The sequence below is a fragment of the Populus alba genome, chromosome 17, assembly GCF_005239225.2.
Source record: "Populus alba chromosome 17, ASM523922v2, whole genome shotgun sequence".
NCBI classification, from domain to species: Eukaryota; Viridiplantae; Streptophyta; class Magnoliopsida; order Malpighiales; family Salicaceae; genus Populus; species Populus alba.
In genome coordinates this window covers 5,613,960-5,639,794 of record NC_133300.1, presented here as the reverse complement: position 1 = coordinate 5,639,794, position 25,835 = coordinate 5,613,960, and the positions used below count along the sequence as shown (strand labels likewise).

At 33.2% G+C, this 25,835-nt stretch overlaps 2 protein-coding genes and 1 pseudogene across 2 annotated transcripts; 1 reads left to right on the top strand and 2 right to left on the bottom strand.

Moving 5' to 3' along the window:
• Positions 1-4,011: 4,011 nt before the first annotated feature.
• LOC118054996 (polyubiquitin) lies at positions 4,012-6,210 on the top strand. Its single transcript, XM_035066775.2, has 2 exons — positions 4,012-4,170; positions 4,875-6,210. Exon 2 carries the CDS (start codon positions 4,875-4,877, stop codon positions 6,018-6,020), a length of 1,146 nt encoding a protein of 381 aa, XP_034922666.1. The 5' UTR covers positions 4,012-4,170; the 3' UTR covers positions 6,021-6,210.
• Positions 6,211-8,044: 1,834 nt separating this feature from the next.
• On the bottom strand, positions 8,045-12,971 carry LOC118054997 (probable galactinol--sucrose galactosyltransferase 5; annotated as a pseudogene).
• Positions 12,972-18,428: 5,457 nt separating this feature from the next.
• On the bottom strand, positions 18,429-22,543 carry LOC118054998 (plant UBX domain-containing protein 11). Its single transcript, XM_035066776.2, has 10 exons — positions 22,451-22,543; positions 22,209-22,308; positions 21,785-21,837; positions 21,608-21,689; positions 21,445-21,510; positions 21,273-21,340; positions 20,743-20,964; positions 20,164-20,656; positions 19,625-19,894; positions 18,429-18,880 (listed from the first exon to the last, which is right to left on the bottom strand). Exons 2-10 carry the CDS (start codon positions 22,306-22,308, stop codon positions 18,636-18,638), a joined length of 1,599 nt encoding a protein of 532 aa, XP_034922667.1. The 5' UTR covers positions 22,451-22,543; the 3' UTR covers positions 18,429-18,635.
• Between the last annotated feature and the right edge of the window lie 3,292 nt (positions 22,544-25,835).

The following is a 25,835-nucleotide window of genomic DNA, read 5'->3' as shown; positions in this document are numbered from 1 at the left end:
TACTAGCATGTCTCACACAGTTTTATTTTACTTATTCAATATTTGTCTGATTCAATCTGACAGAGTGTTGATTATTGTTTTAAAAGTTTAAAAAAAATATAACAAGGACAAAAACTTATCTGATCGAAAAACAAAAATATAAAATAAATTTATTTTTATAATAATTTTGGAGTAAATTTTTATATTTTTAAAACAAAAATATATGATAAACATGTCCCCTTTATCCATATATTTATGTTTCTTTTTGTTTCAAACTTTATCTTAGAATTTCATATTGAAACCTACTTTAAATCCAAAAAGAAAAGTATATAATTCAATTTTACCTTAGAGACTCTCACAACTTTGAACATTTTTTTTATTGGGAAGTTTCCATGACAATAAATATTTCAATAATTGAAGAAAATATATTAATTGTCTTAATTAATATAAATCCTTGGAACTTGACATTATATATGTGTATGGAATATTTCTCTTCATATACATAAGAAAGCAATAACAAAATTGATACAGAAGAAAATAGCTCAATTGGTGAGGTTAAAAGTTTGTTACCTAAAAATCACTTGTTCAAGTTTTATAAACTTCAGGGTTATTAAAAGCTTATATGGTCATTAACTTCAAGGCCTGTGGGATTAGTCGAGGTGCACATAAATTAACCTGCACACTCACATTAATAATAATAAATAATGGTAGTGAAGAAAATAAAAAACAAAAAGAACAAACTCTTTGTTTTCAAGAAGAAGATTATTTTTTTTAATGTGTTTTTGTTCTTTTTTCAACAAAATATAAGAGAAGATGAAATGTTAGATAAGTGGAAGAACATTACTATTACTATTACTATTATTATTATTATTAAATAATCTATATAGAAAATTAATGATGGCCGGTTCTCATGTAAGGTATAAAAAAAAATTGTATCCAATATATTTTCACTAAAACTTTTGTTGCTTAAGCTGATTTTCTTTAAAAAAAAAAAAACAATGACATTCCCTTCTTAGGGCACAGCCAATTCTAGTCATGCCCATGGTATTGTTAGAGATTAGGTTGCTATTTTTCTTTTCGTGGGCAATGTTAACACCTTATCTTGCTATATTTTCCCTTTTAATATTTTTTTTCTCAACAAAAAGGAAATTAAAGCTGTTTTTGGGAATAGGTTGTGTTGCTTTTCTTGAACTACTAAATAAACAGAGAAATTAATGTTTTATATGATGTGAAAAATAGGGAGAAAGGATTCCCATTAATGAAAGCTTTTATACACTCTAATATATGAGTTTCACACCCTTGATGCTAAGACCACACCAAAAACAAACCAAATTCACCCATTATAGGAAAGAAACAAATGAATTCTCAAAAGGAAAAGAGAAGATAGAGGGCAAGAAATATTGACACACACGAAATTGTGAACTCTTTCCAATAAGTTGTAGCTACCAACGCTATAACTGTTAAGTTTCCTGGATATTATATATGTAATAAAAAATAAAAATAAAAATTATTTAAGAATCTTTAAAATCTTGTTGAATAGATATAGAGTTATTTAAGAATTTATTACATGAAGATCTGATTTTTTTTCAACTTTGAATAATTCTTTCAATGTTGAGTTCACAAATCACAAGTCGTCTAATTGTCCAGCTTTCAACAATAATCCACATGAACTACCAATAAAAAATATTTTAAATTCCATATTTAGAAAAGGAGGGATTGTTATACCTAAAATGTTAACTCTCTATTCTATGATTTGTGTAGTGTTTCTGTTTAACAAACAACATCTTCTAAATAAGAAGCATAACTTGCTATTTATAGAAATATAATTTCTATATTAATTATATTCTAGTCTTTAATTTCTAAAATATATTTTAATCAAGTCATACTTAATTAAATAATCATATTTTAATTTCTGACTAATGGTTCTTAATGCGTGTTATATATTAGGTTCCTAACATGTGGCCCAAATATAAATTATATTTTTTGATTAAATAAATTAAATAATTTAATTTATCATTAATTCAATAATTGATTAATTTATATTTGAAAATCAGGTGCATTATCTAACAACGTCTCATAATCCCCCAATATATAAAAGTTATTAGTGGTTTTACTTAACTATTCAGTTACCAGTTCCAGTGTAATTAATATCATTTCATCAATAATGTTCTGACTTTACATTAAAACATAGAGTATATTTGCGCATGTTAAATCATGTTTATTTTCTACATAATAGTCATTGATTGTTTGAATAATATTTGAAATTTTTTTACACCCAAGTGTTTTGGGTTTAGTGTGGTTGCCAGACCCAAGGCCTATAGGGCTGGTAAGCTTGTCAGACTCAAAGCTCGTGGGTGCATACCCAAGTTTTTTTAGATTTGATAATCATGCGAGACCCAAGATGCATGGGTCTAGCAAGCTTGCCAGGCCCAAGGCTTGTGGGTGCAAACCCAAGTTTTTTGGGTCTAGCAAGCTTGCCATACCTATCGTGATTGGGTCGAGCAAATATGTCAAAGCCATATTTTTTTAGTCTAACAACCTAACATGTTTAGGATTAGTGTGTTTAAGATTAAAAAAAAAAAAAGCATGACTGCCCTAATCAATATCAGATGCAAAATTCATCCACGATCCCTTGAATCCATCAAAACCCAAAAGAAATAATTAAAATAAACAACTCATCGAAGTCCTAGAGTACTATACCAACCGATTGCAATAACAGGGTACTTATAGCTAACCAGAACAAAGAGAAACAACAAAGAAATCACTGTCATCCCGTGCAAAATCAACCAAAATCCCATCCAATTGCACAAGACTAGCACCATTTCAAGAACAATTATGCAATCAGATACATCGCTAGTAAGGCCTATATCTAACTTTCAGCCCCTTCACACTAAACAAATAAGAAGAATAATAACTCACCAAACACTCATTGACAACAAACAACCCAACAATCCACAACACGCCATAAAAAAATAGTAAAAAACAAATTACTCACAACTTATAACAAGAAGTAACTAACTTCTCCTTGATAAACACTGCTCCAATCCACAATAAAAACACTTATAATCTACAGTACATGACTGAGTTCTTTTAGTTTTGTTATAATAATTTACACTAGAGTTTTAATAAATTTTGAATTTTTTATAAAAATTATTTTTATATGTTTTTTAAATTAATTGATGTGTTTAACGTCAAAAATTATTTTTAAAAAATAAAAAAATATATATATATTTTAATGTATTTCCGAGAAAAAAAACATTAAAAAGAATCATTACCTTACTAAACCACAGAATTTGTCCAATTTTTGCAATGCTATTCCAGACCACAACACGTCAGGAAGGACCCACTCCATTTTCTTGAAGATAAGTATTCTTCTTCTTTAAGAAAATAAATAAAGAAAGAAAGATAAGGATGCCAATCATCAATGACAATGTAAATCATATGGCCACGAATTTGGCTTCTCGCCAACCACTTTAACTCATGTCACGGATGACGTCGGACAATGTAAATGCTAATATATATTTTTAGAATAAAGTCCTTCCTTCCCTTAAAATCAAAGTTTATATTCTTCTTAAAAAGCGACAAATTGATGCTTATAAAAATTAATAATCAACTAGATTACAGCATTATTCTAAGAAATTGTAAGAATTGTTGTAAGTTTATTGCCATTTTTTTTCTTTTTTATTTTAAAATGAAGATATTTTCAAATTAAATTGAGACTTAATTTTATTTTTTCATAATTTTAATGTATGTTTTTATATTAATTTGATGCGATTAAAAAAATTAAATAAATCACAATGTTTAAAATGAATTGAAATTTTACTATTTTAATTACTTTAATAATAACACTTTGGATTGTGATGTTTTTTAAATATATTAAAATAATTTTAATCTATATTTTTTTAATATAATACTTAAAATACTACCAATTTCCACATGAATTAGGGACCACTAGTTTTTTTCTTTAAAAAGATTCTCTGTGTCGGTAGGATGTGACGAGCGCGTGCAAACACACACGCCAGAAAAGAGCGCTTCACCTCTCTTTTTCTCCAGGGTATTCTCGTAACGTCCTCTATAATTTCTACTATAAAGTAGAACCTCCAGCCCCGAGTTCCTCACAATTCCGATTATAGCAATCAGCCAATACAAAAAATTCCCTAAAAAATCTCTTTCAATTCTCAATCACTCAATGTAAGTTTCATTCCTAAATTTCTTTTGAATATTGGTTGACTGCTTAATCTTTGGTGTGATTGGTTGATTGATTAATCTTTGGTGTGATTGATTGATTGATTGAATTGTGTTTTCGATTTGATTAGAAATCGTTTTCTTTTTGTTGATTTTGATATATTTTCAAGGGATCTGTCTTTTTTAAATAAATTTATATAACTATTCGGGATTTGTTTCTTTAGAGAGTTAATGATTGCTAACAATTTGGTTAAAACAAGATGACAGATAATTTTGTAGGTTATATCCTGTTCCTTGATTGAAAAAAAATTAATTATTATTTTGGAAGGCATGGTTTTTAGTGAATCTTATGATTTTGTGGGTTGGGTGTAGGCTTCCGTTTTGATTGATTTCTATTTTGAGGGTAGCTGAATTGATCGATATGTGAAAGATTTTATTAAGAACCTGAAAGTGTAACCCAACTAAAGCCTTAGTGTTGGTTATGTCTAGGGCTATTATTGATCTGTATCCTAGAGGGGTTGGTGGTGATGTTGTTGATTGATTTTATGAATTCTGCTTAATCTGCTTGGTGGATATGTTTATCTTTTTGATAATATTATAGGATCCATTGACGCATGATGAATTTGTGGGGCTGTGAAAAATAGCTTTTTATTTTTTTTCTGTAATTAAGGTTGGCTGATCTTGTCTTTGTGTGTGTTATATGTGACCAGATGCAGATTTTTGTGAAAACTCTCACTGGCAAGACCATCACCCTTGAGGTGGAAAGCTCGGACACAATCGACAATGTAAAAGCTAAGATCCAGGACAAGGAAGGGATTCCCCCAGATCAGCAAAGGTTGATCTTTGCTGGGAAGCAACTAGAGGATGGACGCACACTCGCTGACTACAACATCCAGAAGGAGTCCACCCTCCACTTGGTGCTTCGACTTAGAGGTGGTATGCAGATCTTTGTCAAGACTTTGACTGGGAAGACCATCACCTTGGAGGTGGAGAGCTCCGACACCATTGATAATGTCAAGGCCAAAATCCAGGATAAGGAGGGCATCCCTCCAGACCAACAGAGGCTCATCTTTGCTGGCAAGCAGCTCGAGGATGGACGTACTCTAGCTGACTACAACATCCAGAAGGAATCCACCCTTCACTTGGTGCTTCGCCTTCGTGGTGGTATGCAAATTTTTGTGAAGACTTTGACTGGGAAGACCATCACCTTGGAGGTGGAGAGCTCCGACACCATTGATAATGTCAAGGCCAAAATCCAGGATAAGGAGGGCATCCCTCCAGACCAACAGAGGCTCATCTTTGCTGGCAAGCAACTCGAGGATGGGCGCACTCTCGCTGATTACAACATCCAGAAGGAGTCCACCCTTCATTTGGTGCTTCGCCTCCGTGGTGGCATGCAGATCTTTGTCAAGACCCTCACTGGGAAGACTATAACCCTGGAAGTTGAGAGCTCGGACACCATTGACAATGTGAAGGCCAAAATCCAAGATAAGGAGGGGATCCCACCTGACCAGCAAAGGTTGATCTTCGCTGGAAAGCAGCTTGAAGATGGAAGGACCTTAGCTGATTACAACATTCAGAAGGAATCCACTCTTCACTTGGTGCTGCGCCTTAGGGGAGGAATGCAAATCTTTGTCAAGACCCTGACTGGAAAAACCATCACCCTGGAGGTTGAGAGTTCAGACACCATTGATAATGTGAAGGCTAAAATCCAGGACAAGGAGGGGATTCCACCAGACCAGCAGAGACTGATCTTTGCTGGGAAGCAGCTTGAAGATGGAAGGACCCTGGCAGATTACAACATACAGAAGGAGTCCACTCTACACCTAGTGCTTCGCCTCCGCGGTGGTTTCTAAGCTGGTGATGATCCTCCATGGTCAAGTGTTTGTGTCCCTGTCGGTGTAACCGGCTATTGTTGGATGGAATCTAAGAAGTTGCTGAATTGCCATGTACGTTTGCTGTTTTGCTATTGTTTTCCATGTCTGGTTTAAAAAAGTGGGAAACGTGTCTTTGATTCTCTGCAATAAATTTCATCTTTTGAACAAAGATATCCCTGATTGTCTTTGAATCTCAACAAAAAATCTACACTAGTAGTTTGTACCGGCTAATTTTTAGGCCCCTTCAAATATTTCTCGATTGCTGCTCAGTGGAGAACCTTTTTTAAAAAATTTTACAAATTTGCACGTATCCAAATTAGATTGCTTGAATCAATGTGCTTATGGGAAAAATCTTAGTTGTGCTTTAAAGTTCACTGGATGAAAGTCGAAACCATGATCTACTTTGTCCATCGCCTTAGATGAAGTTCTAACATTACTTCTGCATGCAAACAGTTGTATTTCTTGGCTGTGCTTTCTACAATTTCAAGTTGATTTTTAATGCAACAGAATAAAACATCTGCTTTAAAAAATATATTAAATGATAAATTAAAAAAGAAAAATAAAAAGAAAAAGTTGAGGTGCTTAATAAAAGAAAGCGATATAAATGTAAATATTTTATTTTGATTGTGTTTTTTTGTTTTATGTGGAGATTTACTTATTACTAACTATATATGATTTTTATTTATATTACAAGTAAACTGGGAAGAATTTAAAGATAAATTATAATGATTTTTTGAAGGTATTATGAAATTATCCAAATCATTAAAGCACTTAATAACTATTTTAAAAAAATAACTAAATTTAACAATAAACGGTTGTGATATTGATTAAAAATTAAACTAAGGAAACTATTCAAAAACCAAAATAAAGGCTAGAAGTTATAAGGATTGGAAGGCTACGCCGGTGCCCCTAGCTTAAGGAAAAGCACAAGTGCGCCGCTTGGACATTCCGCTTGGAAGTATAGGTCTCAATTTAATTTTTTTTTTAACATGATAACGATGATTGTTTAAAGTATTTATTTTATATTAAAATAAAAAAATTTTATTTTTTAAAATTATTTTATTTAAATAAATACATTAAAATGATCTGAAAAATATAAAAAAAACTATTTTAAAAAAAAACAATTAAATTTTTAAGAATGCGATACAAACACCCTTAATATAAGTCTCAACCTTAAGGATTTCTAACTACTTAAAAAAAAAATTAAATTTAGGTTGATTTTTATTAGGTGTTTTCAAATCCTTTGAAAATTTTCTAAGTATAAACATTAATATATTCTCTCTACTCCTTCTCTTTACTTCTTAAAATATTCTCTACATATGCATGTCTACATGGTTCCTCTCATCTATTTTTTTTTTAAAAAAAAAATTTAACTATAAGGCTCAACTCTTCTCAAGTTTCCTCAACGTTTTAGAAAATTTTTGAAATATATTTACCTTTCTTTCCTCTCAGTCTCTTAACAAATTTTATAAGTATGCTAGCTCTCTTTGGTTTCCCTTAGCCTATTAATCTAGAATTTCATCAACATGAGTTCATCCTTTTGATTTCTTAGAAATTTTTCTAAAATACAAGCTCTTTCCATGAGTTTCTCCACCTGCTAGAAAACTTTTCTCATTATGGATTCTTCCATGATTCCCCCTCTTATATGCATAAAAATTCTTTTTCAATCAAATATATGCCCCTATATATGAGTTCACTATAATATCATACCCCAGGATTTCCACATCTCTTTTCATACGAATAAGATTCAACAAAATCATTATACTGAAATATTTTTACAAGGTATTTATATATAAAATATTAGAAAACTTTGGGAGCTATTTATAAACCCAAAATTTAATAGAAAACCCCCTTAAAGCCCAAAAACCCATGGTTTCTCATGGGCTCAACATTGGGTAATGAAACTCAAAAGTAGAAAAAAAAAAACTTAGTTTTTATAGCTCATTTAACCTAAAAAAAAAGCCTCCAATCTCCTATCTCTTTAGGTACATAAATGATTGTAATTTCAAAAGCATCTCAACCTTAATCATGTTTATTGTAATACTTGGCCATTAGTAATAGCACTTGATTGGTTACATCTTTCTAATTAATTTGGGGGATAATAACAATAAGTCCCTCCTAAACTCTAAAACAAGTAGTCAACTGTAGACAGGCCAGATGGAGTAGACCACGGCACTTGAGTGACAACCATGTACCCTTCATACTCAAATGCAACTTCTCTTCCATCAATCTTGCAGGATCGTGGTTTCTCAGAAGCGAAGACCCTCATTTCTCCGCTTCCCTTGATGCCAATCTGAACTGAGCTATTGGAATCATTAGTATAGGCCAATGACTGGATAGCACCACCGGTGTTGAGCATGTTCACTAAACCTATAGGAGCAAAATTGGGCTCGTTTTCCAGCCAAGGTGGTGACCGGCGACACTGTGATGAGCTCAAAATTGAATGGTTCTAGCGCTATTTCAATGTTCTCGCGTGGCTCGGAGAGAACCAACTTCTTAGACTTGGACAAGTACATGGCAAAGATTTGCACTCCTTCAATGGAAATTGGGTTCTTCCCACTCTTCCATTCTATGTCTCCGGGGTTGGTCTTAGCGGTCACCGAGTGAGAAAATTGGGCTGCGCATTTGTTGCGTCTAGTCTCCCGACACCACCCTCCTCCTTGGCAGTTGAAGGTTCCAATAACTCCAGTAAACTGTTGCAATGAAAGCATAAAACAAAGAAAATCATTTTCGGTGTAGGACAAGATGAGCATGTGTTAATATTGTATCAAACTCGCTTACCTTGTTGAGGTTCCAAATCTTGAGCATGGTGTTGCCATCATGCAGAGGATCCTCAAAGAGGCAATCCCTGGTCGGAAGCGCATAGTAGCTGCACCGGAGAATTGAGCCGTCTGGCAGCACTAGCCTCCTGAGCAGTGGGAAATTGTGCTTCCCAACGGAGTCACTGACGTAAATCGGGCCACCGGAAATCGCCCTTGAAGCAGCGTGGAACTCAGCACAGGGATGAGTAGACTGGAACATATCCCAATCTGGGTGAATGAAGTTGCCCATCCACAAACTGTTGTAAGCACAGTGCACCATGTGACACCCTTGGAGCCAAAATGTGCCGTTTGGATCACCAGATGGATCGGTGCACCAGAAGTCATCACCTGTTGACACAATATGAACATCTTATAATATGAATTTAGCATGTTTTATTGTATATATAAAAGGAACTGTTGCCTAACACTGATCTTTATCTCTAAGAAGAACCTAAAGTTGCAGAAAGCTGACATGTTTCGAAGCAGGAGGCAATGGGAAAAGAAACAAAATTGATGCGTAAAAGACCTCATCATCACGCAAGCTTCGAATCAATGCTAGATAATGACTTGGTGATGATATGGGGTTGCAATTGACCGCTCTCTATAATTAAAATATAAAAAAAAAAAATAATCCGGGAATTTTATCCCTTGAAGATCACCAAATCTTAATACCACCAACAAGCTACCTTGCCAGGAAGACAGATACTCAACAACACGTATTAAACTCAATCTGATAAGTTAATATGACTAATCTGTAATTTAAAACTTAATCTGAGTTGATTTTTAGTTTTAATGGGTTTTAATATTTATCTAGTGATTTGATAAGAGAAAATTAGTCTAATTATTCTATAATTTAGTTGTTTTTATCTTTACTTTTCAAGTTTTGAAAAAATTACACTTTATATTATAAACTTTATTAATTTACATCCTAGACTATCCTATAGTTTAGTCTATTTTATATCTATAAAATAATATAAACTATAATTTTTTAAAACATGAAAAATAAATATAAAAATAATTAAACTATATAATAGTGAGAGTAATTTTTTCATTTGATATTTTTAGCGAATCAAATTCAATCTAATTTTAGTCAGGTTGAAACTAAGTTTTTTTTTTTGTTATAAAGCAATCAAATAATCTAAATGTTTTTCCATGTTATATTCTTAAATGATTGTTTGTTTTTGTATTTTAAAAATATTTTTTAAAAAAAATAAAAAAATTAATTTGTTTTAAATTATTTATTTTTTTGTTTTAAAATCATTTTAATTTATGATGTTATAAATAATTTTTAAATAAAAAAATATTTTAAAAAAATAACAATATAAATACTAGAATTAGATGCAATAACCATGATACCAGGCTACCAGCAATACATGACCCACACATCTCAGTCGAGCATCTCTAGCATCTGTCCTTGAATTTTATTAAAAAATAACTTTTTTTTTTCTTTTCGCAAATGAGAAGTTCTCTATGACAATTAAAATATATAAAAACTTAGAAAAAATAAATAAATAAGCCAGTGCCGTACGTGTCGTAAACACAGATTTTGGAGTGCCAAATCCATAATAAATAATTAAAAGACATACCGACACGACCAAGAGAGATGGCCTCTGTTCCGAGGAACATGAAATCGTTGCAGTGTTCCATACTAGCTATGACACCATTTCCTTTGAAGTGCTTCCTCACCGAAGCTGTCAGTGCCTTGTAATATGCCTTAGCCAGGTCAACTCTCCCGCCATAGTCTTCACACAGCATTTCCAGCAGCTGCGCAGCATGGCAGATTATGTATATAACTAATTAAAAATCATCTAATTAAGCCCTATAATTAACAAATAATTCATCAATTATGTTACCGAAAGTATATATATATATATATATATATATATATATATATATATATATAGTATTAATGCAAGATCTTGGGATGCATGATCCTTTCTTTTCCTGTTGATTTCTTGATTGAGGGAAATCAGAGTGAAAGAAAACGAGATGGTGGACTTTTTGTTGAGACAAAAACGAACGTATTTATTAAAAAAATAATTACTTCGTGCAATTAAGTGCCGACCAAAAGATGTCGAAGTCAAAGTATTGGAAACAATCCACACATCTGAGTTATATTTGGTCGAAAGTTCAACAAAAAAATAGCGCACCTAGCACGGAACTTTGTATTGTATTGGAATTTGAAATCTAATTTAATAATTTAATATTTTGGAGTTTGAATTAGTTTATTGATATAATAAGCATAAAAAATTTGACATATACAGTTTTAAATTTAAAAAGTTTCACTTGAAAAGGTATATTAGAAAATAATATAAATCATATTTTAAATTTCATATATAATAATTAAGTTATTGAATTAAAATAATTTTTTAATAAATTTTACATATAGTTGAAGTTACAATTAAAAATTTAAAATCTAAAACTTTATTTTGGCTGAAATTTTAGATAAATGAGGTAAAATAATATTGACTCACTTGTTGATTCAATTGAATTTTTAATATGATAGTTGACATGTCAAACTGATTAGGAGAATTATTTTTATAAAAAATAAAAATAAAAATATTATTATTTTAATTAAAATTAATTAGTAGCTGGCTAGGTTATCAGAAAACTTACATGAATAACGTCCACCTTGACGCCGTCGATCCCAACTTTCGCCAAGTGTGAGTGAATTCCGTCGTACATCTGATCTACAATCTCAGGCGGCACAAGCCCCACGCCATTGTTCACAATCTTATCGACGGCCAGATCTTCCATTGTCATCTCCAATCCCGGTGATAATTTTGGCTTAACAACTTGAGTTGGTGGCAAACCAGGGACATTAGGCCTTAGCCCACCCCAGTATCCACAGAGCGCATGCCACACGTAGACATAGTCCACGGTGTTAAACTCCTCCTTTAGGTCCTTTATAAAAGCCCCCATGCCTTTATTATCGGCACCGGCGGCGGCCAAGCTCTTGAGACTCTCGTAGTCCCTGAATTTGTAATTCTCTTGGAACCTCAATAGCCTGCATGGCATTTGTTCACCTGCACCAACAGCAGCATTCATGCCTTCTTCTGTGATGGAGTCCTCATCATGACTGATGGATTGCCAACCATCATCAATGAGCACAAGTCCAGGCGGGCACCCGCCGTCAACAAGACCCTTAACACCATCCCAGACACCTTGAGGATGCACGGTAAGATAGAATGCGTCCCAAGTACACCAGCCAAACTTGTCCACGATACCTGGAGGAGTTTTCTCCTCCAAAAGCTTGAAAGTGCCCAGATGCACCCTAACCGCCTCCATGGCTTCCTTCACCAAATTGAATGGATCGTCACCTGCATGCAAATAAACAACACTCCGGAATCCGGCAGCACAAACCTTTGTGGACCCACTTTCCACACAAACGTCAACGTTGTCGTCGTCGCCCGGCTGGAGAGAAGCCCGGAAAGGCCCCTCGATCAGAGGAAGAAGGAGAACGTAGGGTCTTCCTGAATCATCAGACTTATCAAGCATGACCATTTGAGTCTCGTGTTCAAGGTCTCCGCCGTTGGAGCCAACCCAGTGGGTTGTCCACCAGACCTTGAACCTGAATATGCTCATGAACTTTATGTTCTTCAATTTCCCAATATGGACAACGTGCCTGTCCTTGGATTCTTTCGAATCGAACCCCACAAAGGACCCGGCGTTGTCGCATATTGTTTTTTCAGTGAGTGTAGCAGGCGAGGGACTGAGGGTTATATTATCAGGGACATCGGAGAGAAAAATGTGGCCATTGACCACAAAGTTTGATCCCTCAAGAGAGATCAAAGACGGGTTATTTCCATCAACCAGTCCTGATGAAGCACCCGAACCAGATTTTCTTACGCTCGGAGCCATTGTTGATCAAGAACGGACTGCCTTCAAAGAAAGAGAGAGCAATACAGAGAGTAAGGAGTAGGGTTGTACAGGTTGTGGTGAGAAGCAGAGAGCCAAGTGTGGTTATATATATTGAAGACTGTGAGACTGAAAAGCGAAATGGAATTGAAAAGGAAGAAGAAAAGAATGGAGAAAGGAGATTCTATGTGATCTTTAAAGGAAGTAGTTAGCTTGTTTGCTTCGTGCTTGGTTGAATTTGAGCTTGCTTGATTTCTGTTATGCTCAACACAAATGGTAATTGCCTTATTTATAGGCAAGCTCTTGAATTAAAAAAAATTGATTGAGGAAGGTGAAGTGGTGTTTCCTATTAGGTGACTGGACCAACCAGATCACGAGTGCTTCCCATAAAATATAAGAATTCTTTATTTAAGATTATCAATAGTAATCTTTAAAATATACATCTGTAGATCTTTTTTTGTCCTCCTCGCGGGAAAATTATTCCATCTATCCCAAGATGAATATAAATTATATATATTACTTTTAATTATATTCGTAAAACTTAGATAAGTCTGACTAATTATTCAAGATTTGATCAATTTATCAGAACCTAAAATTGATTGAGATTAAAAAATAAAAAAAATAAACTTAATTAATCTTATTAAAAAACTTGTATTATCATAATCGAACAGAGTATAATCGACAGTTTGTTAATGTTTTTTTAAAAAATTACTCAAATAAAATTATTTTGAATTTATTTATTTATTTAAGAAAAAAAAAAGAGAATATTTTCCTTTTTTCGGGAGGAATTCATTTTTCTTCCTTTTTCTCTCTGATAATATTCTTCTCTTCTCTTCTTTTTTGTCCCTTACGGAAGCTTGGATTGGTATATATTCTAGCTTTTTGAATGATCTATGTAGCCAATTAAACCGATAATTACTTTATTGTAATTTTTTACATTATAGAAAAAAAAACAATAAAGTTGAATTCATGAATTTAATCAAGTAAGAGAAATCAAAGGTATCATTAATAATTTAACTTTAGATTAATTATGATTAAGAGATGATAAAAATGGTATTTTATTAAAGTGTTTAATTTATGGGCGTTGTCTCTTGTAAGAAACAGTTCGTTAAGCGCTAGTTCTGATGGTGGAAAACTTGCTAAAAGTACTTAGCCATATATAGAAATTGTTATTCAATTTTTTTTATTACTTATATTATTATTTGTTATTTAATTAATTTTCCGAGTGCTAATTTTAGTTGTATTCCTGTCATATCTATTAAAAAATACCTTTTCCTATAAAAAATTCATAGTTAATGAAATACAATATAAATATAAAATGAGTATACGTTTTGCTTTTCAAAAAGAGATTAAATAGTATCCGCATGGCCTTTAGAATTTTATTAATTAGTGTGCATGATATGTAATTTTAATGATTTAAGCAATACTTCTAATTTTGCTATTCTAAGATATTTCTTAAGGCTTTGAAAAATCCTCTCTTTTAACTCTGCTGCCTAACACTTTGTCACTCTTGTGGCTGACACAATGCACCGTTAGCCAGACTCGCTGTCAGCACATGTGATTTTCGAGTGTGTGTTTTAGTGTTTGCTGTTGTGTAAATTTATATAATAGCAGGATTTTTAAAAAATATTATCTTTATTTAAAAATATATTAAAATAAGATATAATTAATTTATTAAAATTTATTCTTTAATACAGCACATCAAAATCTAAAAAATATTAAAAAAAATAATTTTTAAATAAAAAACATTCAAAATTATTCCCAGACTTATCTATTTTATTGAGTGTCACAAGAATCATCTCAACCTAATATATGTTTAAGTTTTAGATGAAGTCTCAAGATATGATTTTATATATATTCTTAACACACCCCCTCAAATGAAAAAAGTTCTTTGGGACATTTTCAGGCTTGAAACTTGCACATGCTCATATTATCTTTATGTTTAATTTTTTTTTATGAAATAAATAGGAATGGTGAGATTCAAAACCTGTAACCACTTGGTCATAAAAACTCCGATATCAGATTTTTAAAAAAAAATATCAACCTAAAAGCATTAAGTTTTTAGATGATGTCCCAAAAAATGATTTATATTATTCCTAACATTTAAAAATGCAATACAGGGTGAGAGACTCAGAACTGATTTTATGTTTGTGGACTGTTTTGAAAAATGTAACTACTTGATTTAAAAATATTAAATATTAATTTTTTTCTTATGATTATTCTAATGGTATATATTAAAAAAAAAAACTTTAACAATTTTTTTATATTTTAAATAAAAAACATGAAATTAAAAATTACAGTACATAAATCGATGCATGGCCAGTGAAATCGAATAAACCACTATCCACGAAGGGAAAGGATAATATCTTATTAAAGCGTGTGGACCTCTAACAATGCCGTCTCTCTTCAATCGTTGAGCCTCCTCTTAATTATCATGCCATGTGCTAGTGTCCAAATACTTCTATTCTTCTTCTTTCTTTTTTTACTAACATTTCCTCGGTTTCTGGAATCCGTCGTAGGAGAGACTTTCAAGGTTGTTCTTACCAAGATGGAGTTTAGGGTTTGAGTTTCGCTCTGGGGTGGAGCACACCGCAATGCCAAATGCGAGTCTCCGAGGCCATTTATGCACGGACCCAAAGATCCAAATGCTTTTTTCCAACAATAATAACAAAAGATGAGTGAATGTGGGCATATGAGTCGGCCATCGAGTGTTGCTTACTCGGGGAGTTGTTGTTTAACTACCAAATACAAGTTTCAACTACCCTTTTCTATCACGTTGCGATCAAATAATGTTAACTCCTTTATCATACTCAAATGGCTTGCTTGCTCCTAATTTGTGATTTTCTATTAAAAATTGAGGGTTGAATTTATTTATGCTAAGTTGCTTGACTGGCTAAGATAATCCAAGAGTTGGAAAATTATTTTAAAAAAAGGGCTAATCTGGAATTAGAATAATCTCAAATTCAATATAAAAAATAAAACCCATATTATAGGGCTAATTTCTTAAAACTAAAATAATCTTAAATTCAATAAAAAACAAATAGAAGGCGTTTCCACTAAACTTGTTGTAACATTATTATTATTATTAATATGCATATCTAAATCAATTTTTATATACCTTTAATAATTTTACAAGCCCTGAAATTAATAATTATATAAATCTTCAATAATTCTAATGACTCTATATTTATAAAACTTGAACTATTAATTTTTTAAAAAAATAATTTTAAAACCTATTAGTTAAATTACAATTCGATTGTTTACGATGCCTATTCCTATAAATAATAATTTGGTTTAAGCAATTAACCTTTTATTGGTTTCCGAAGCAGGAATTACATCATTGGTTATATTTTAATTTAACATATCATATTTTCTTACAATTATTTTTGTTCGCTTTGAATAGGAAAATAAACCAAATTGTCATATGATCAGGCTGGGTAATTATGTACTCGCATGTTGCAAGGTAAAAAACTGTGAAAAACGATACAAGAACTGAAGCTCCTGATGCAAAGACCACAAGATCAAGGTGCGATTTGCACTTCCAAGTGACCCTATTTACCAGATCATTGTTCCGACCATACTCGGTTGTAATTTCCATTCAGAGGATCATTTCTATCGTTGAATCGCCATCCATCGGGGTCATCATGTTCCAGTGTGTGAAATGTTGCTCCCAATGCGTGATGTTGTCGTTGGCCTGCCTTGGCTGTCATTTCTGCCAGTTGCTGAAGAGTTTTGATTTGGGGAGTAACCGGAGTAAGGTAGGTCTGTTCTTGCAGTGCTATTCTTGAGGTGTTTGAATTCGGACCTGCGATGTTCGAAGCAAGGGTTAGAAAGCACCAGTTCCGCAGAAGCACTTGTGATCAGTTCCATTAATTCACAAACATGAGTGTACATATAAGAAGATGATATTTAACTGTAAAGTTAGAAGACAATATGTTCTTTAAACTGAGCGTCTTGCCACTCTAGTTTTCCAGCTATCACCAATTGCTTCAACAGAAATTACTTCCAAGGATTTCATGAACATGGGAAATGAATAGAGAGATTTATCTGTAAAAGCTAATTGCAGAGATCGACTACTATTTCAAACGTTGCATATTCTGAAGAACTTATCACTTTTATTTCCAAAATAAAACAAGAGCCCAAAGAAGAAAGCTTCCACTCTCTTTCAGGAAAGCATTAACCCCCTACCGACCCACATGCCTTCTCCATCACTAATAGTGAATGAAAAATTCATTCCACAGAAATAATACTGAAAAAATGAAGAGCCGATGAATCGATTGTGAACAGAGGACAATTACCAAATTCAGACCACAAAACCAAACATACCCACCATATATTTATATTTAGGAATATGTTTTAACAGTTACAGAAAATATGCAATTGTAAAGGTTCCAAGTTCCATAAGTGAGACAAAAAAAAAAAACAATTTTGTAAGAACGTAGGCATAATGACAATGAAAAAATAGCCTTCAAAGAGGCCATTTGCATTTCAGATGTTAGGCCCAAAGAAATATAATTGAATCATAGCAGGGTATGGAAACTCACTATATTCCCATATGCCAGATTGAGCTTGTCCAGAACTTGATGTGCTTGCACTACACCAAAGTAGGAGAAGAGGGGATTGACATAAGATAGAACGCTTTTGACATATGCAAAATATCCCCCGTCATTTGCATTTGTCCCAAAGTAGGAGAGAGGATTGACATATGATGTGGACCTCTAACAAAATGCCGTCTCTCTTCAACTTGAGCCTCCTCTTAATTATACCATGCCATGTTGCTGTGTCCCAAAAATACTTCTATTTCTTCTTTCTTTCTTTTTCTAACATTTTCCCTCGGTTTCTGGGTAGCTAAAGGAGAGAACTTTTCAAGGTTGTTCTTACCAAGATGGAGTTTAGGGTTTGAAGTTTCGACTCTTGGGGTGGAGCACCGACCAATGCCATGTGCGCGTCTCCGAGGCCATTATGCACCGACCCAAAGACCAAATGCTTTTTCCAACAATAATAACAAAAGATGAGGTGAAATGTGGAGACATATGAGTCGCCCCCGAGTGTTGCTTCTCGGACAGGGCATTCAACGTTGTTAACTACCAAATACTAGTTCAACTACCGTTTTTTCTATCACGCTAGTAAACGATCAAATTAATGAAAAACTCCCTTCTATCAGACTCAAATCGGCTTGGCTTGCTCCCTAATTTGTGATTTTCTATTAAAAAATGAGGTTGAATTTACTTATGCTAAAGTTGACTTGACTTGTTAAGATAATACAAGAAGCTTGGAAAATTTATTTTAAAAAAAGGGCTAAATCTTAGAATTAAAATAATCTCAAATTTAATATAAAAATAAAATCCATGTTAGAGGGCTAAATCTTGAAAACTAGAATAATCTCAAATTTAATATAAAAAATGAAGGCAGCTTCCACTAAACTTTGTTGTAATATTATTATTATTTTTATTATTAATATGAGTATCTAAATCAATTTATATATATCTTAATTAATCTCACGAGCCCTGAAATTAATAATTATATAAACCTTCAATGACTCTAATGTTTATAAAATTTAAGCTATTAATTTTTAAAAAATAAATTTTAAAACCTGATCAGTTAAGCTATAATTTTTATAACATTATTAATCAGAAGCAAAGTGACATCGATTGTTTTACCAATGCTATTCATATAAATAATTAATTTAGTTTACAATTAACCTTTCATTGGTTTCCGAAGCAGGAAATTACATCATTGGTTATATTTTATTAACATATCATATTTTATTACAATTATTTATTGTTCGCGAATAGGAAAATAAACCAAATTGTCATATGATCAGGCTGGTAATATGTACTCGCATGTTGCAAGGTAAAAAACTGTGAAAAACGATACAAGAACTGAAGCTCCTGATGCAACCACAAGATCAAGGTGCGTGCACTTCCAAGTGACCCTATTTACCATCATTGTTCCCACCATACTCGGTTGAATTTCCATTCCAGAAGGAATTTCTATCGTTGAATCGGCCATCATCGTCATCATGTTTCAGTGTGTGAATGTTACTCCCAATGCGTGATGTTGTCGTTGGCCTGCCTTGGCTGTCATTTCTGCCAGTTGCTGAAGAGTTTTGATTTGGGGAGTAACCGGAGTAAGGTCGGTCTGTTCTTGCAGTGTTATTCTGAGGTGTTGAATTCGGACCTGCAATGTTGAAGCCAAGGGTTAGAAAGCACATTCCGCAGAAGCACTTTGTGATCAGTTCCATTAATTCACAAAACATGAGTACATGTAAGAAGATGATATCTAACTGTAAAGTTAGAAGACAATATGTTCTTTAAACTGAGCATCTTGCCACTCTAGTTTTCCAGCAATCAACACTTGCTTCAACAGAAATTATTTCCAAGGATTTCATGAACATGGGAAATGAATAGAGAGATTTATCTGTAAAAGCTAATTGCAGAGATCGACTACTATTTCAAACGTTCAATATTCTGAAGAACTTATCACTTTTACTTCCAAAATAAAACAAGAGCCCAAAGAAGAAAGCCTCCACTTCTCTTTCAGGAAAGCATTAACCCCCACTCGACCCACATGCCTCTCCATCGCTCATAAGTGATATGAAAAAATTCATTCCACAGAAATAATACTGAAAAAATGAAGAGCCAATGAATCGATTGTGAACAGAGGACAATTACCAAATTAGACCACAAAACCAAACATACCCACCATATATTTATATTTAGGAATATGTTTTAAAAGTTACAGAAAATATGCAATTGTAAAGGTTCCAAGTTCCATAAGTGAAAAGAAAAAAAAAAAAAACAATTTTGTAAGATTGCAGGCATAATGACAATGAAAAAAAATAGCCTTCAAAGAGGCCATTTGCATTTCAGATGTTAGGCCCAAAGAAATATAATTGAATCATAGCAGGGTATGGAAACTCACTATATTCCCATACGCCAGATTGAGCTTGTCCAGAACTAGATGAGCTTGCACTACCACCAAAGTAGGAGAAAGGATTGACATAAGATAGAACCCTTTTGACATATGCAAAATATCCCCCGTCATTTGCATTTGTTGAACCACTGCTAGTTGTAGTAGTTGCTCTGTCCGAGGAAGAACCTCCTCTGTGGTAACTTGTGGCTTGCTGATGAGGAACCACCATCAGTGCTTGTCTATTAAGCAGAGCCAACTCTGATAATGATTTACTCAAATCTGAAACAGGTTAAATTAAACAAATTTATAATGGACATGAAAATGAACTAAATTAATAGCATTTTTCTGTAAAAATGTTAGTATTAAGAGATATTTGATACATAAATTGAAAAAAATATATATATGCAATACAGATAAACGGAAGAATATTCAGTGCGCTTCTTAATGAAATGAATTCTAGAACATGAAATAAAACAGCAAAAGAAAAATATCATCTCTATCCAACCAAAGCATCATGCCACTTGTCAAAGTGCATTTGATGTGCATACCTTGATCACTGAATGTCTTGCGAGGATAAGGAATGGCAAGATCATATGCACCAATACCACCAGCTTGGTTTCTGTCCACGTAGTCTTTGACCATTCTCAAAGTGCTTGTCACAGAAAACTTCTCCTGTAAGCTAACACCATCCGGCAGACGGATATTTAAATGAACATCACTCGATACAGTAACTGTTTTTTTATCATCCAATGTCCCAGGCCCCAAACCATCCGTACATTCAGCCTTTTTATCTCCTCCTGCTTCTTTTATCTCAGTAGTAGCACCTGAATGATTACCAATAATCTTTTCTTGGGCAAGAAGACCATCTTCAGCACCAGAAAATATATGATCAGCTATGGCATGGTCTGATTTGGTTATTGAACTGGGTAATTTATTGTCTTTGTCAGGGGGACATGTGGACCGCTCATCCCCAGTAGTCTGTGACTTCTGAACATTAAAAGATTTTGTAGATGTCTTGTCATCCAAATTGGTTATTGTTTCCTGTTCATGCAAGTGACAAACCACCCAAGTATGTAATACCATTATTAAACCATAAAAGAACCTCATGAGAGCTGTAGCTTAATTACCTCAGCTGTAGGTTGTTCATGACTTGCCTTTTCTTCTATCAACTCAGAAGCAGCCTGTGTTTCAAGCTCTGAAGGTTGGGCATGGCTGTCCACCAAAGGCAGTGAGACAACCGTACCTGAAGAACTTCCTTGCCCGGTGGAACCAATATCAGATGACCCAGAAGAAGGTGGTTCAGATTTCTTCAAAGCAAGTGCTGCAGTCAGGACAGTTGCTGTTGTTTCCTGCACTTCATCATTAGAATTTCAAGTTGAAAGGAGGAAAGAAACAAGTCACAAAATGAGAGTAGGGTACTAGAGCATGAAGTCCCTCAATAGCTGGAGTAGAAAATAAACAGAACAGTAACCACAAAGAATATCCCATTCTTGTGATCTCAAGTGATAATCTACTACTTGTAAGAACAAGGTCCAAACAATTAGCAAATGCTCAAAGTGGAATCACAAGTATGATAGTTGCCTTAGAAGTAAATAACAACACTAGGAGTTTTGAGATTTATGCACCTAACTAATAAGATAAACCAGCATTTACATACCTGGATATGAAGGTTCAACCATGCCTTCTCTAAACCAGAAGCCAAAACTTCAGCGCTAACAAACCCTTCTGTGTAATGACACAGAAATATAAATTATACATATTTCTACAATATCATTACACATCAGATTAAATGTGCACCAAAACCAAAGATTTCAAATAAAACACCATACCACTCTGCCAAAGTTGAACCCCATTGTAGCCAATGGCTGTTATACAAGGAGCAGATTTCTGTGGGTCTTTGATTTCAAGTTGATGCAAGGATACCATCTTCCTTTTAAAATGTGACCTTTTTTCTGAAAACTTAACGGATAAAAAGTTTGTACAAAAGGATACATATTGCAGACAAATTCATGGCATCAGTGCTTCCTTCTTTGATATGCAATAAAATGCAGTACTTTGGGAGCGACTCCACCACCTAAATGCAGCACAACAAGGTCAGAACCATAACAAGCTATATCATATAGCATTCAGAAAACGAATCCCAGATTAGAAAAAACAAAGAAACCCTACTTTAGAATCAGCCCAAGTGGATTTTTCCAATTCAGCGGACTCCACATTTTCACCTGCAAATCAAAACAAACACTCCACTGCGTATTAAAACAATTAATCAAGAAATATATTACATTACACCACTACACTATACGCAATCCCCGGTTCAATATGGTGCCTTTGGAAACTATCTGATCACACCCAATTCTAAACTGTAGTTCTAAAATTTGAACTCAACACCAATCAATCCAATCACATCATCACTTCCTTCCCTTCCGAGTAATGCAAACTTTTAAACAAAAATCTTTTAAAACAAATATCAACAATTCAATGAGCCATTAGTTGGTCTCCCAAAACCCAACGGTTGAGATTATTCCGGGAAAGATTCTCAGTAAAATTAGCATAATTCCGTAAAAACAGTGCACTAAAAGAAAAGGGAAAGTACCTGAAATGTAAACAACAAAAAGTTTCTTCTGTTTTTTGGATTCAAGAATTGCTTCAGTTATTGAACCTTTATAGGTAACTGCAGATATTGAACTCTCCATCTGTTTATAAAAAAAAAAAAAACCCTAAATTTCAATCAACAAATTATGATCAGAATTGATTCAAACAGTTGAAATATAATATAAATCATTAATTAACTAAATAAAGAACTAAGATCGAAGTAATTTAATTAATTAGTTTCACCTAGGGTTTTGAAACCAGAATATGAGAGTGGCACTAATGGTCCGGATTGGCAGGAAGAGTGTAAAGAGAGTCGATGGTTTTCTTTTATTTCGGTCAAACGTCAAAATATAACCCCAAATTATTGCAATAGTATCAATTTTACATTCAAAATATCTTTTGTATCAATTTTACCCCAAACTCTTTTGATTTCTCAGATCATATTTGGTTAATGTTCCGAGATAGAAAAGATGGAGGCGGTGGAGATATAAAGGACATGTCTCTTTATATTTTTTTATTTTAAAAATATAGAAATCCACTATATATATAAATATGTTTCTATTTATATCTCTTCAACCAAACACATTTTTTTTTAATTTTTTATATATGTTTTTTTTTATCTTAAAACTAGGAATGATCATTTTCAATTTGATTTGGTTTTTATTAAAAAAAAAATAATTACACCAAAATTTTAAAAAAAAAAACGAAACTGATTCAAACCGATCAGTTTCGGGTTTTTTTTATTTCAGGCTTATAAAACTAAAACCAAACCGGTCAGTTTTTTTAAAATTTTAATTAGTTTTTTCAATTATTTTTTTCTGATTTTCTCGGTTTTTTTTTTTTTTTCTCACCCCTACCTGAAACATTTATTAAGCGTGATATAATTATGACACGGGTCGGTTTTTTCGGTTTGGCTCGGTTTTTTCCGGTTTGACTCGATTTTTTCCTGTTTTTTTTATTTTGAATTTGGTTTAGTTTGATTTTTTAATTTCAAGCTTACAAAACTAAAACTGCACCTGTCAGTTTTTTAAAAATTTTAATCGGTTTTTTTTATTATTTTCTTGATTTTTTTGTTTTTTTACTTACCTCTACCTGAAACATTTATTAAGTGTGAAATAATTATGACTTTTATAGATACATATCAAAAGTTGTTAAATTGTCTACAAAATGATGTCTTTTATTACAAAATAAAAGTATAACTTGGAATTAAAATATGGATGGCATGCATTAGAAATGGATCCGAAATTTTTTAGTCTAAGTGTAAAATTGATTTTAAAAATTATTTGATAGTAAAATTGAGATTCATTATGTAGCTGGATGGTATTTTAAACCATCCATGATGAAGTAAAAGTCAATTTTTTAGATATCATTTACTTCTTATCTCATAAAAAATAGAGATATTTGGAATATAAAAAACATATATCCCTTCCAGTTCAGGCTCTCTATTCACCAGTCCATCGTCAGCTGTAAAAACCCTCTTTTCTTTGAAGTTTTTCTGCAGCTTCATCAGGTTTTAGAAGACAGTAAAAGACAATTGTTTGAAGACACCCTTTGGCAATATTCTATGTCCATAGGCTGCACAATAAAGCTATCTGAAAGTTCATCTGTATGTGTGAATTACAAGCAGTTTTGCATATAACAAAATCATAAAGCTCACATGTTATTTTCCCACGGTTAAAAAGAAAAAAAAAAAAAAAAGAAAAAAAAAAAAAAAAACAGCTAAGCTTCTTGTCCACTCTCATGTCGTCAACACTACGAGGAAAGAATGCAGGAAGCAATTGATTTAGCTCAAAACAATCCTCCTGCTGCACATGAATAGGTCTAATCCAAGTGCCTAAAAAAACCTTTGACACAAAGTTTTAGTAAATAATAAACACCACTTGTTAATGAGCACAAAACGATCCTTAGAAAACTAGAGCAATATGTCCAGTTATGTACTGCACCACCAATTCCATGGTCAATTAATCACTTCGAAAAATCAGCAGTCTGGTGCAACTACTAGCAAGCAAAAATGCCAATAAAGCATCAGGGGCACTAATAGGTTATGGTACAATCCAAAACTACATGTCCGAACTCATTATATGAACAATTAAAGAACATATAGAGTGACCAGGGAATCTGCATGCAATGACAAGTTGCAGCAATTCCCTCGCAAGAAACTAAGTTCTTTGCTTTGGGTCTCTAGAGCAGCAGATGCTACCTTCAGAAGTGATTTTAGTGCCTTACAACATCGCACATTTTTTACTGGAACTCAGCTTCGCACTGCACATTTAACACTGCAAAGCTTCCAACATTCATATGCCAATTCCTGAGCATATGCTCAGGGTGTCTCCTTGTGTAATTAAGTGTTCTTATTAGATTGTCGACATATCACCATAAAAATAAAATAAATAAAAAACACCATACCTTGTCAACTTGAGGTGGATATTCTCCCTTCAGCTTGGGATCTATACATAATTTAACCATGTCTTCTCTCAGTCTTAGGGTAGCCTGGCAAAATAAAATTTATGTTGATCTCCTCAATCATTTAAAAAAAAAAAGGCTAAACCGAAGAGATATGATAATATTGCAACAACCATGACAGAGAACTCATCCACGTAACAAGACTATTCTGCCCACATGGTCTGGTATGATCAACAGGAGAGCCACTCCAGAACTGTTAACATCATTCATGCTGATCATCTAGCGATTGCATACCTGCACAACAGGTATACAAGCCACAAATCAGATGGATAGCTCCATGACCACTAACAATAATTTAGAATTAGTTAAGAAGAAACATTTAAAACCCATTCAGAGGGAAAAGAAATGATTCTGATACAACATATTTATCCTCGTAAATTAACAATTATCTCAGCGTTATGAGGCAAAAACAGTGTACGGTCACAGATTTAAAAACATCTTAATATGACAGATTGAGAACAGAAGGATTACTCTCCATGTAAAACTGGGAGGAACTAGAGCTACAGCTCAACTTGTTAGTATCCTCTTAGAAAAATGCCAGCCTTGTTTGATATCCCTCTTCAATGGAGATCTTTGCCAAAATGAGGTTGAGCATCAGAAATAGCCCATAAACCATATTGTTTGCAATTAAGATGTGATGACAGCCTTTGAAACACCCGTCTTTGGTCAATGAAAAGATGCAAAACTGTCCTTTGCTTCCACAAAGAATATGACACGATCAGGAATGAATAAGAATACTGCTTGAAGTAATATAAAGCCAAATTGGATGAAAAGGCAAAGGGTCTTGTATGTTCTACAAGTAATGCTTCGTATACTAACAAAAATCTTACAAAAATTCTACAAATGCAAGGGACTGCGTCATTGTAATGTGTTATTGATTAATCTTGCATGTAATGAGGAAAAGAAGGTGACAGCAATCAAGAAATAGAAGAATATATATATATATATATATATATATATATATATAAAGAGAAATATTATGTGTAAGATAATGCATCACTGTGAAGAGATTCTTACATTAGGTGTTATTGTTTTGTGATGAGTTGTACGGAATGAGATATCCACATGTGAGCTCATAAGCCAGGAATGATGCAGGATATATCTATCAGTGTCTTGTGAGTTGGAACTCCTGCAGATTTTCTTGCTAATTTATGGAATCATCCAA